Source organism: Physeter macrocephalus, chromosome 18, assembly GCF_002837175.3.
Source record: "Physeter macrocephalus isolate SW-GA chromosome 18, ASM283717v5, whole genome shotgun sequence".
NCBI classification, from domain to species: Eukaryota; Metazoa; Chordata; class Mammalia; order Artiodactyla; family Physeteridae; genus Physeter; species Physeter macrocephalus.
The window spans coordinates 30,475,634-30,489,232 of NC_041231.1; the positions used below are offsets into that span (position 1 = coordinate 30,475,634).

The window sequence follows — 13,599 nt, forward strand, 5'->3', positions numbered from 1 at the left end:
GGAGGGAGACGCAAGAGGGAAGAGGTATGGGAACATATGTATATGTATAACTGATTCACTTTGTTGTAAAGCAGAAACTAACACACCATCGTAAAACAGTTATACTCCAGTAAAGATGTTAAAAAATAAAATAAAATAAAATAACAAAAAAACAAAAAAAAAGTGTGTAGAAGTTTTTGTGTGAGCATAAATCTTCATTTCTCTGGGTGAAATCCCAGGTTTTATATTATATTATGTTACATTATATTTATAATACATGTAATACATATTTCTAATGAGGATATAAATAAATTCATAACTATTAAAAACATTTTTCATATACTACTTAAACTATGTCAAGTCCCACCAGTAGCAAAATACCAACCTCCAGAAAAACACTATTCTCAATTGAACCTAAATCATTTAGCTTCTCTGTCATTATGCAAGAGAAGTAGTTCAGCCCACTAAATAGTTCAGCCCAAGCACTGGAGTTAAATAGTTGGGTTCAAACCAGCACCATACTTCCTAATGGTGTGATCTTGGTCATGTTATTTAACATCTGTAAGCTTCAGTTTTCTCATTTGAAAATAGGTATGTTGTTCTCAGGAATGTACAAATAAAAGAAAATAATTTATGTGCTTGGAACCTGATAATACATTCAATAAATGATAGCTTTTATTACCATGTGGAACAGACCTGTGTGGAAAAAATTCAAAAGGCAAGAAGGGAGTGCAAGCTAAGAGGTCAAAAGAAGGGAGCCCTCATAGGCTAGCAGCCTCCTTTGTGGGACCAAGGACATAGAGTTCTGTCAGTTGCACACACACACACACACACACACACACACACACACACACACACACGAGGTGGTGTTACTCACATTCATTATAGTTGAGCATAGTTACTATAATACAATAACTTTCCAGCAGAGGGCAGTCAAGTGTCCATATTCTAATTTGCCCAAAGGTCATTTACGGGCTGAGACTAATTTCCCATGGACCCTTCTGAGAATCTTTTAATAAAGCCATCTGTTTCTACTACCATAAATACACATACACATGGGAATACAATTCAGGAGGTTCAGGAACCCCCAAGGCCATCCATGCAAGCCCTCAAATAAAAAGCCCTGACCTAAGCAGTTTCTGAATATCTAGAATGCGTCTCTCATTCCCATCCCTCCACCCTTATTCCCAGTCTATTTATAACATAATTAACAAATATAATTTTGCTCCAGAGCCTAGGAATAGAACCGCTGCCATTGCTGTTATGAAAAGAATCCTTTCTTTCCTAAGCTTTTAAGTATCTTGGTTGGTTGTGAATTTATTTGGTTGTATTGCCTCTCCTTTTAACCCCTGTTTCTTACTGAAAGTGGAAATCTCTGCAAAATTTCATTTTGCCTGTGGAAGTTCAGAAGTCTGATCTTTGATGCTTCAGGTCTCATGAAAACACCTCATTTCTACCTATCTAAGCTATTGCTCATGAACCTGGTAAGAAAGAAGACACCCTGCCCTCAAAATTGGAAAATAATTCATCTCACTGACCTTCCAAATTAAAATGTATCATTTTTGGAGTATTTCATGCTTGTCTTCATGGTTTTGCCATTGGCAAGAAAAATTAGGTATAAGACAGTTTTTAGTTTACATTAAAGAGCATGCACATGGGTGAAATACAATTAGTATGTATTTCAGCAGCCAAAATTGCTGGAAAAGGGAACAGAAAGAGCATTGCTCACGGACTCATCTTGAAAAATGCACTATTGAATTTTCAAAATAATAGTATTTGCTGTCTAAAATTGTGAGACTGAAATATTAACTTACTATCTGCTTATTTTAGTATAATATGCAACATTAAAACTCAAATTCAGGTAGAAAGGAAAGGTTTTCCCCATTACAATGAAGACTTTTCTAATCACAAAATGAAGCTTCCATTGTGGCACTAGGTTCTCTGATCCAGTGTATAAATGCTGTCTCCTCTTCCTCTAATCCATACAGAGCCTTCATTTCTAAATGCAATGCTTAAAAAGAGATGCTACCTTTTCTAATCATCACGGTGATTATTGGTCAATGCAAAATCCAAAGAATCTCACTCACGAGAGAAGAAAATGAGTACCAGTTTCCTACCTTTCAATCCCTTTCCTTTTGAATGAGCCATTTCTCTTTCTGGGTTGCTGAAATCTTCAGTACCGGCCAACTCTTCCATAAGCAACCTTAAAGGGCTCTGGTGTATATAGGTGAGGGTGGTCCATTGCTATCAACTTCACCTGTAGTAGCTGTTTTGGATTTCTTTAGCTCTTGAGCTCACAAACTTCAAAACAAAATCATGCAGTGAGTGACTGAGGCACTTTTAACTTCTGGGCTGTTTGGGGTAAAGTACGTAGGAAATGTTTGGAATTGCTTCCTGATTCCCTTTAAGGTGTTAGAGACAAAATTTTTTGGACCGGCCCTGTTTACCACTTCACAGAGGTCACCAGTGATGCATTTGACAGAGCGGTGGGAAATTCCCTTTCCTCTTGTGAACTTCTGGGCAAGGCAGAGGCAGAACAGGTGACCGGATTGTCTAATCACTGCCATTTGGGTTGGTAATAAAATAATCACACACCAATTGATTATCACACTCAGGTGTGCATGTTTGAATTCCGAAGAGGGCAGAACCAGAACCAAAGATCCCAGCTTTTGTTAGATTTTTCAAGTAGAGCTGATGAATACTCTCTGTCAGGTTTTTATTTGGCCTTCTCACAGTACACTTCCAAGGGCTATTTTATTATATCTCGTATTTTGTAGTGATCTCTCAACACACGTGGCTGAGAAAGTTGAGTCCACCCCTCCCTTCTAACATTTGCTAGTTTATTTCCCGGAGAGCAAATTCTGGCTGCGTTTGAACTTCCCACCACAAGGTGGCAGCAGACACTAGGATTTATTCCCATCCTTCTCTGGTGCTTTGAGTTTTTCAGTCTGAACTTAACTAGAAGCTAAGAAGGAAAACTCTAGAAAAGTGTTGGGAGATACAAGGATTACTCTGTTTGCTGTGTTTGCGCTCATCAGTCTTCTGGAGCTGGCTTCTCAGACTTTCATGTGCACAGAAATTACCTGGGGATCTTATTAAAATGCAGATTTTAATGCAGTAGTTCTGCCTGATAAGGTCATTGGGCCAGAGAGCTCAACAAGATAAAAGTTACTTGCGTGAGGATCTGTCTGCTCCAGGCAGATGAATCAGCAGGTACCAAAGCCCTGAGGTGGTAGGAGTCTTATGTCTTTGAAAATTTACAAGATACTCAGGGTGGCTGCAGCAAAGAGATGGATATATCTGATGAGCTGGAGATATAGGCAGGGCCAAACCTGCTGGATCCTACAGAACAATTGAAAGATTTTGGTCTGGCTCTTTAGAATAATGGGAAGTAATTAGAGTTTTTGTTTTGTTTTGTTTTGTTTTGGCCGTGCAGCGCGGCATGCAGGATCTTAATTCCTCGACCAGGGATCAAATCCATGCCCCCTGCAGGAGCTAGTCAATACATATTTATTCTGGACAGTGAGGATCCAGCGTTGAACAAGACAACTGGAATCCTTGTGGAAGTTTGTAGATTTAACCACTGAACTGCCAGGGAAATCCCTATTAGGGTTTTTCAATCATTAAAATTTTAAAAATATAAAATTACAAATTTTTAATTGTGGTAAAATAGACATCATATAAAATTTAGCATTTTGAAGTGTACAGCTCAGTGGCAGGAAGTACATTCACACTGTTGTGCAACCATCACCACCACTGTCTCCAGAACTTTTTTTATCTTGCAAAACTGAAACTCTATGCCTATTAAACAATAACTCCTAATAACATTTCTGTCTCTATGAATTTTTTTTTACTGGAAAAAAATTATATTTTGGAAGAACGCACCACATAAGGTGACAGAATTCCAAAAATCAAATTACATGAAAATATACATCACAATTTCTTCATACAATAGGTGAGAAAAATCTGCTGTATAGAAGAGAGACAACGAACTAGGAAGGGCTAAGGAGAAGGATATGAGGGTAAACAGCATTTTTATTTTTTAAATTTTTAAAAATAAATTTATTTATTTATTTATTTGTTTTTGGGTCTTCGTTGCTGTGCACAGGCTTTCTCTAGTTGCGGCGAGCGCGTCGTTGCAGTGCTGAATTCAGGGCACTGTCTTATTCTTTCCTCTTTCCAAAGAAGTGTTTGAGAGTCTAGCCTTAGTCTACCTTAGCTAAGATCTTCACCATAAAGAAGAGGCCCAGTGAAATTCAAGGGCAGCAGAGAACTAATAAAAGAGAGGGAAAGAAGGAAAGATAGAAACACAGAGTTGAAGTAGGCCAGCCCAGTAAGGAGTATGATGACTTTTGTCTCTGAAGGTATTGTGACTTCGAGCACTGAGTAATTTCCTGGCACTGCAGGGTTAGATTGAAGTTGTATGGAATAATGTCATTTAGGAAACTATTTTTACTCACATTTCATGCATCATGTCTAATAAAACTTATAATGAGTTGATGTAAAAAGAAATCCTACGTTTCCCACGAGAGTAAATGGCAAATCTTTGTTAAAATAATGGCCAATAATCTAAATCACTTATCTCTTAAATACAGTGATCTGCTCCCTGGCTTAGTTTAGCCAAAGAGGCTTCTAATCAAACAGCAGTTGACTTCCACTTCAGAGCAGGTGAGTTGCTTGCCCAAGTGGTCACGTGACCAGTAAGAGACAGACCTGGGACGTAAGTCAAGGTCTGCTTAGTTCAAAAGTCCATTTCTGGGCTTCCGTGGTGGCGCAGTGGTTGAGAGTCCGCCTGCCGATGCGGGGGACACGGGTTCGTGCCCCGGTCCGGGAGGATCCCACATGCCGCGGAGCGGCTGGGCCCGTGAGCCATGGCCGCTGAGCCTGCGTGTGTCCGGAGCCGGTGCTCCGCCACGGGAGAGGCCACAGCAGTGAGAGGCCCGCGTACCGCAAAAAAAATTTAAAAATTAAATAAATAAATAAATAAATAAATAAAAATAAAAAGTCCATTTCTGATGTGGTCCCTCTTTTTTCTCCCCAGAACTAGTAGTAGTTTGGTGAGGGAGAGCCTTCTCAAAATTTGAAATTCTGAGGACTTTTACCTTTCCCAATTATTACCCCAAAGGACTTCACTCTGAATCATGAACTCATCTCTATCATTTAAGAATATGTGATTTGGGGCTTCCCTGGTGGCGCAGTGGTTGAGAATCTGCAAAAAAAAAAAAAAAAAAAGAATATGTGATTTGGATCCATCAAGTTTGGGGTTCAAATGCTGACTCTACCACTTATTAGCTGTGTAATTTTAGGCCAGTTGGACTTTCTGTGCCTTAGTTTTCTTATGTGTGACATGGAAGTGATAATAATACTCCCCCTTGCTCCAGAGCTATTGTGAGGATTAAATGAAAAAAAATCATATGAAAGAATGTCCTATAAATGGTCATTAATATTATTTATTATTCATTCAGCAAATACATATCAGGTACTCTTATTTAGTGTCCAAAATAGACACATTCCTTGCAGTTAAAGTTTGTGGTTTCCTGGGGAGTCACACAAGTGAAAGGAAATTAGAACACAATGTGTCCAATGTCATGATGATGTGACATGGAAACACTGAGAAGTATCTAATCCAACCTGGGCAGGTCAGGGCAGGCTTTCTGAAGGAAGTGGTATCTAAGAGAGAACAAAAGGATGGGTAGAATTTGGGGAAGCAAAAAGTATTTTAGAAACAATTTATATAATTGTCCAGAGATGATCAAGAGAAATGGAAAGCAGGTCAGGATAATTGGAACAGAGAATGTGAAGAGAGTTTCTCAAAGGTGATACAAGACTAGTGTATGCACAGCATGCTCCTGGTCCCCTCTGTGTTGTCCTCTCCTGCTCTTTTCTTACTGTGGATGGCCACTGCAATAATCTTTATGCTTTGTTGTACATTTTTTAAAATGGTTATATCACATGCTCTTAGTTTGGATTCTTCTGCAAGCAGAACCCAAGAGAAGGATTCCAGTGCAAGTAGATTTATTTGGGAGGTGATCCCAGAAAGCTCCACTAGGGGGATAATGAAATGAGAAGTGGAAGGCAGCTAATAAAAAGGCGCATAATCAAGCATGTAAGCCGTGAGGGCAACCGGAGCTCAATCCCACTGGGACTCGAGCATCCAATGCAGAAGCACATCTCGAGTTACCAAGGGTGAAGAGGTTGAGCTGTTTAACCACCAGGTCCCTGTTGGCCACCAGTGGAGGGCTGCATCCAGGGCCATGAACTCTCTGGCACTCTGGCTCTCCCTGAGCACAGGCCACGCTGCCACCCTGGCAGAGCTGGAAACGCTCTCAGTAAGAAGCCTTCTGCATGTAGAGGTGGGTATGGATGGAATGGGGGCAGGACACTTAGCATCTGTACACATTTATAAACAAGCTTGGAAACCAAAAAAAAAAAAAAAAAAAAAAGAAAAAGAAAGAAAAAGACCAGCCCTGTCTAGGAGATAGTTCTCCAGGGTCCCCTGCATTCCTATACATCTTGTGATCGAAGGTAATGGCTGCTTTGGGACCCCATTATGTATCAGTTGCTGGAAAAATCCTTGTGGGCATCAAGATGCACTTATTTTACAGGTGTCTATTGAGGACGTCCTCAGACACAGGGCAAGGCAGTGGGGCTCTCATGGAACATTGTCCTTGCCCTCATGGTGTTTACTGCTTCATAGGGAAATATACTAGTCAAGTAAATACTCACGGAAGTATAACATTGTAAGTGTAATAGGAGGCATGGAAAAGAGACCCAAGGGTCTGTGAGAGCACTTTAATGGGACATGTGACTTAGTCAGGCTTCCCTGAGGAAGAACTACATGAGAAGCAATCTTCAGAATGAATAGGAATTAAACAGAGAGAGAGAGAAAGGAGAACTCCAAGTAGCGAGAACAGCAAGTGCAAAGTCCCTGTGGCAAGAAAGAATATACTGAAAGAAGGGACTGAGAGGAGGCCCAAATGACAGGAGCTGAAGGGGGAGTAGAAAGAGAGACTAGACTCTAAAGGAGGTGGCGGTAGCAGTGGGTAGACCCTACAGTGTCTGCGAGCCATGTTAGAAAGTCTTGTTTACCATCCAGTATAATAAAGCTAATTTACCCCTCTGGGGCAAAGTTCAGGCAGGCTTACCTCTCATTTTACAAGATTTGGGTTTCCTAAGCTCAAGCTTCCTCAAATGTGATGCAAAGTCACTGCACGCATACCATTCACATGGACCCCTCTACATCACCCCCCATGGGACTCAGGAGCAAGGGGAACCATATGAACATGAAGCACATGTTGTTTGCTGTGCTGGGGGGGTAATAAAATCCTAAAGAGAAATGTGTGATTTCCACCAAAGAGCCTTACTTATTATGTAGGGGCATCTGCATTGGCTCCTGGCTTTAAGAGGCTCTGAAACCGAGAGGGTGAACGGATAGCTAAATGACCAGTTGTAGTGAATCAGGAGAGGCAGCATGAGAGAGTGGGTAAGAGTATGGACTGTGGAGCCAAACTGCCTGGGTTCAGATCCTGGTTTTGTATGTATCACTCTGGGTAAAGTGAATTAACTTGTCTGTTCTGATTTTTGTCATCTATAAAATATGGATTTGTCATTTATGAAATATGGATGAAAACAACAGGTGCCTCATAGGCACTATTAAATACATAAAGTGCTTGAATAGTGCTTGGTAGTCAGTCAGTTCTCTATCAGTGTTAGTTATGCTACTATAATGGTGATGTGGGCTAGACAGATGTTGACACAAAGAGCGGTCATAACTCAGGAGAAATCCAAACTGAGAAAGCTTGGGATAACCTTTGTCAAGGAGCTAACATTCCTTCTAGAGGTCTCAAGGGAAAGGGCATTACATCAGAGGAAACAGCATTAGCGAAAGCCTAGAAGTATAAAAATATGGCATTTCTTAAAGACCAAGTATTAGTATGGCTCGAAGAGTGTGAGGGAGGAAATGGCCAGAGGTGAGTCATGAAAAGGTAAGTGGAATCACATCCTGAAGGGGTCTGTGCATCTCAAGCCTTACCTCCCAGCTAGCAGTTTCCCTAATACACTGTCTCCTTGGCTTGAATTGTTTTGATCTCCTTTGCCTCCCATAGTTTAAGATTCAACCAGGCTTCCCCTTCTCCAGTTAGCCATCCTTGAAACCCACAGCCAGTGTTAGCTTCTTTTCCTCTGTGCATCAGTTAGCATTTTTCCAATTGAAAATAACAGGAACCCAACCCCAAATGACTTAAGACAAAAAAGAACTTCTTTAAAATATGAACTCTTTAAGAAAGTAGATCTAATATTACTTTAGGTGCAGCTTGATCCATGATTCAAACAATGTGAAGAGGACTTGGTTTCTCTCTGGTTTTCTCTATACGGTTACATTCTCAGGAAGACTCCCTCCACATGGCTGCAAGATGGCTACCAACAAATCCCAGGACTACATCTTCCAGGGTCATTTCCCAGCATTCCATTAAAAAGTCCTGAGATTCAATCTGATTGGATTGGTTTGGGTCATGTGTTCACTCTGAACCAACCACTAAGGCCAGTGGAATGAGATGCGATGATTGACTTAAAGTTGGGTTACTGCCTTTCACCTTGGTTGGGAGCACAGCCCCACTAAGACCAGTGGAGAAAGAGGTGGAATTGCAATGCAAGTTTGTACTAAAAATGGGACCGTTGAAGCAAGGATGAGAAAAGATTAGGTGGCAGACAACAAATGTCCACCACAGGCTTTACCACTCCTCTTATTACACGGCATTATCGTCCACTGTGCAGGTATTTATCTCCTCAACTAGATGGTGGGTTTCTTGAGGACAAGTGCCTGGTCTTAATTGATCTTTGTGTGCCCAGTGCCCAGTACCTGACACATAGTAGGTGCTCAGTCAAATTTCAGTGAGTGAATGAAAGTTTTGCTAAGTGGATTAGACTTTCTCCTGTAGAAACTGAAAAAGATCACCGAAAGTTGTAAGTAAATTCAGAATGAATATAAACAGTTTTGAGCTTAATAAAGATAGCTTTATGCCTAACAGACTGGCAAAGTTAATAGTTTGATAATGCCAGTATTATAAAGATGTGAGGAAATACACACGGTCAGACAGTGTTAGGGGAGATGCTGGTGACCCCCGAGGTTACTGCACAATTAGTTAAGTGGTTGCACCAGTCTCAATTTGTATATGGAGACACAGTGCATCCTCATCTTAATTTTTAAAATTCATTGTTTAGAATATAGTTGTTTACATGCTATTAAAATCTCCTAAAAGGAAAATAGATAAAATCCTGTGGGGTAATGCACAGGTTAGTGGACAGATTGCTGGCCCCAGTGCTATCATTAAATAGCTGTAGCATCTTGTGCAAGGTTTGGATCTACAGTTGTCACATCTGCAAAGTGGGATAATGGTACTGTATTCCTTCATAATTTCATCGGGTTGTTAGGAGGATCAAGTGATATAAAATACTCTGTAAAGCACAGTAAGCTGCTTTCAAAAAACAGCAAGCAGTTACTGTGGCTGAGGGGAGTGGTCACGTAGGAAGGACTGTAAATCTTTTTTTTTTTTTTTTTTTTTTGCGGTACGCGGGCCTCTCACTGTTGTGGCCTCTCCCGTTGCGGAGCACAGGCTCCGGACGCGCAGGCTCAGCGGCCATGGCTCACGGGCCCAGCCGCTCCGCGGCCTGTGGGATCTTCCCGGACCGGGGCACGAACCCACGTCCCCTGCATCGGCAGGCGGACGCTCAACCACTGCGCCACCAGGGAAGCCCAGGACTGTAAATCTTATGGGGAATGGCTAGGATTTTAGATGTATTCTCAGTAAGGTGGGGCATCATTTACCTACAGCTGCAACAAGGCTGTGTAACAAACCACCTCAAAATTCAGTGGCACACAACAGGAAGCATTTGTTTCTAGCTCATGTATCTGTGGGTTGGCCTGTGGTTAGCTGATCTAGCCTGGTTTGTCTCCAGGCTATATGTTGGGTTCAGGCTCTGTTTTTCCTGCCTCTCACCGTCCTTTAACACTGAGGACATGCCCAAGCCCAAATGTACATTTCAAGACCTATGTCTGCTAACATCCCACTGGTTAAAGCAAGTCGTATGTCCATGCCACGGTGTGGAGATACAGACACTGCTTCTAATGGAAGGAACTGTAAAATCACATGCCAAAGGACTTGAAGATAGGGAAGGGTAAAGAAGTAGGGACATTAAATCCACATCCCACATCTAAGAAAACTTTGGGGAATTTTGCAGAAAAGATATATGACTTGCTTACATTTTAAAAAGACTACTCTAGCTGCTGTAAGGAGAACAGACTAGAGGGAGGCAAAGGACATCCACTAGGTGGCTAATTGAATATCCTTGCCAAACCTTGGTATTGTCAGATTTTACATTTGCTTCCAACCTCAGTTAGGTGCAAAATGCTATCTAATGCTTGTTCTTAATTTGATTTTTGTTATAAGCCTAAACCTCAAAAGATGCAAAGATTGTTCAGTAGTTTTCTTATTGTTTTGTTTTGTTTTTGGTGAAAAAGTGAATCATAGCTGTGCTAAGCATAGGTTTTGTGGTCCAAAAAACCTAGGTTTGAATCACAGCCCCCCCGGTTAGTAGCAATGTGACCTTGGGAAAATTACTTTTCTGCACTTTGGTTTTCTTTTCTGTGTAAAGAGATTAATAATAATAATACCACCTCACTCAGGGATTGGTAAGAAGATCCCATGAGAAAATGTATGCAAAATGCCATTTAGTGCTTGGCCATAAGGAGCAATTAACACCATACATGTTATTATAATAAATATATTTATACTTCAATATTCAGTGCTAGTGTAGTTAAATTACAGAGAACAAAGAAAGATTGTCACATTACCATAATTATGTCATACACCAGCTTTAGATAGCTTTAGAAACATTTCAATCATGAAACAGTTTCATAGCATGGAAATAAATCTACAGATAAAGGCACAACTAAATGAGTTAATATGTTTTTACAACATCACTCTATAAAGGGGGATATACTGTTTTATGTGAGGTTTAGCATATCATTATCCTTTGTTGAACTTCCTTCCTTGCAGGATATATGCTTGTTTGGTTTGCAAAAGACTTGGGAGGGGTGACTGGGCAGGCAGTCGAACCAAAAAGAAAAAAAAAGAAAAAAAGAAAAGAAAAAAGAAAGACAGAAAAAAAAATCCAAAGCCAAACTAGTCTCCTGAAGAAACAATAACAAAGCTTGAAGTGACCTGATTATATAGATACATCAATGAAATGAGACAAGGTATGCTCCGGTTATGTAATCTTCAACTTGCTACCTGTCACTGGGTAATCTTAATGGGGTTGCACAGGCAGTACGGCAAAAGGAATTCAAGTTACCCTTTGGGTGTGCACCTTCTGTTCCTTGGACAGGAGTAATCAGCCAGAGGAAGACTTACACCATCTTCCTGTCTTCTTCCATTGTAAAGTGTAACGAATAGCATTTGCATTTTAAAAAATTTAGCAAGTATTTGTTGAAGAGCCTGATACTGTGGAAGGAGCTAGGGAGTAAGAAGGACACAGCTGCTGCCCCCGTGGGCTCCCGAAGCAGAGGAAACCACACCAGTAGGGCCGTCCTGAGTTTAGGGCTGTGTTTCTTGTGCAAGAGTCCCTGAGAACAAGACTGTGCTCAATTGCAGCTTGAAAATCCTATGTATCTCCAAATCAGGCTAAAGTATTAACTTATCAGGAAGCATCAGAGTTTGAGAAAAAGAAAACGGGTTGTAGAGTCAGGAAGACTTTTTAAATCTGGCTTTAAATCTTAGCTCTGTCACTTCTTAGCTGTGTTACTTCGGTCATCTAACTTCTGGGCCTCAGTTTCCTCATTGGTAGAATGAGGTCGCTGACAGCATTTGCTCCACGGGATAATTGTGAGAAGCTAAGAGATGAAGTGTCCAGCCTGTGATAAGTGTTTGGTAGAGGAGTGCTGTCAAATATGAATATATTACTGACTTCTCATGGTAGTGGGAGGAAAACACTCAGGGGTAACTGCCAGAGATGGTGTGGGTCAGTGCAAGAGCCCTGGGATTGACTGGCAGGGGTCGGGTTCAATTACTGCTTCTTCCAGCAGTGTGACTTTCCTAGCTGTATTATATAGTCCAAACTTCAGTTGCCTCTTCTGTGAAATGGGAGTAATAATGTTATCTTCCTTGTGAGTTTGTTTTGATGTTTAAATGATGTCAAAAGCTGAGAGCAATGCCTGGCACATAGAAAGTGCTCAATAAATGTTAGCCCTTGTTAGCATGAGGCTGGCAGGATGGCATGATGATCCTCTCTACTCAGGGTCGGTGATTCTCTTACTGAGAAGGCAGACACACTGGAAGTAAAACAGTGTGGTTAAGGGCATGGACTTTGGTGCAAAAAGCCTGAATTCACATCTTGCCTCTGTTCTTTGCTTGGTGACCTCTCTCTAAGCCTCAGTTACTTCATTTATAAACTGGGCATACTAATAGCACCAATAACACTGGGTCTTTTCTTTTTTTCAGGGTTAAATGAGTCAAATTAAACGTTTGCAGTTGGTACATTGTAAGTGCTTAGTACACGTAAGCTATTATTATTGCCTTAGAATCCATCATCATTATGGACAAGGGGTTCATGGTTTGACATAGAACATCCAAAGACAAGTGGCCAAACTTTCAGTGGGTTTTGCTACTCAATAAAATCTTTATTTTCTGTAACTTTACCAGTGAGAAAAGCTTTAGAAAAAAGAATTTCCCAACCCACCCATATCAGACCAGACATGGAAAGGACATTAGCAACAGAACATACAAGGCTTTCATGTGAGGGTGAAGAAATCCAAATGAGACACCTGAAGGGTCATGGCCAAAGTCTTGGAGCCATTTCATAGTGTACGTGGACTTGAACCCAGTTCCCTTGTTGTTCAACCTCAGGGGATCCCTGAAGAGAGCAGTTCAAAAACTAGTGTGAGGGATTTCCCGGGTGGCACAGTGGTTAAGAATCCTCCTGCCAATGCAGGGAACACGGGTTCAAGCCCTGGTCCGGGAAGATCCCACATGCCACGAAACAACTAAGCCCGTGAGCCACAACTATTGAGCCTGCGAGCCACAACTACTGAAGCCTGCGCACTTGGAGCCCGTGCTCCGCAACAAGAGAAGCCACCGCAATGAGAAGGCCGCGCACCGCAACGAAGAGTAGCCCCCGCTCGCCGCAGCTAGAGAAAGCCCACGCACAGCAACGAAGACCCAACGCAGCCAAAAATAAAAAATAAACACACAAATTTATTTTAAAAACCCCTGAAAACCAGTGTGAAACAATCATGGAAAACATAGAGTAAGAGATTTGGGGTGACTGAATGGGGGAGGAAAAAGACTCTCATGCTCCCTTTCTATCCATTTTTGGGGTGCTAGGCAGTCTAGGCTAATGATTAAGAGCAGAAGCATAAGTGTGACGTCAGATGGAGTCCAGAGCTATTGTTATTTCTGTCTGCGAAAACTTGGCTGAGTTGCTTAACTTCTACAAGCCTCAGTTTCTGCATCTGTAAAATGCACCCAATAATAGTACCCATAGCAAGGATAGAATGAGCTATTTGTAAAGTGCTTAGGATAAACTGTGACAAATTAGAGTAGGCGAAGGGATGTGATCAGCTTTGTC

General features: G+C 41.3%; 1 protein-coding gene across 1 annotated transcript in view; it reads right to left on the reverse strand.

Moving 5' to 3' along the window:
- C18H3orf49 (chromosome 18 C3orf49 homolog) overlaps positions 1-2,221 on the reverse strand; it is an 18,977-nt gene extending 16,756 nt beyond the window's left edge. Inside the window, 1 exon segment of the mRNA XM_024123848.3 lies at positions 2,097-2,221. Within this exon segment, the coding sequence (XP_023979616.1) occupies positions 2,097-2,221 (125 nt within the window).
- Positions 2,222-13,599: the final 11,378 nt, after the last annotated feature.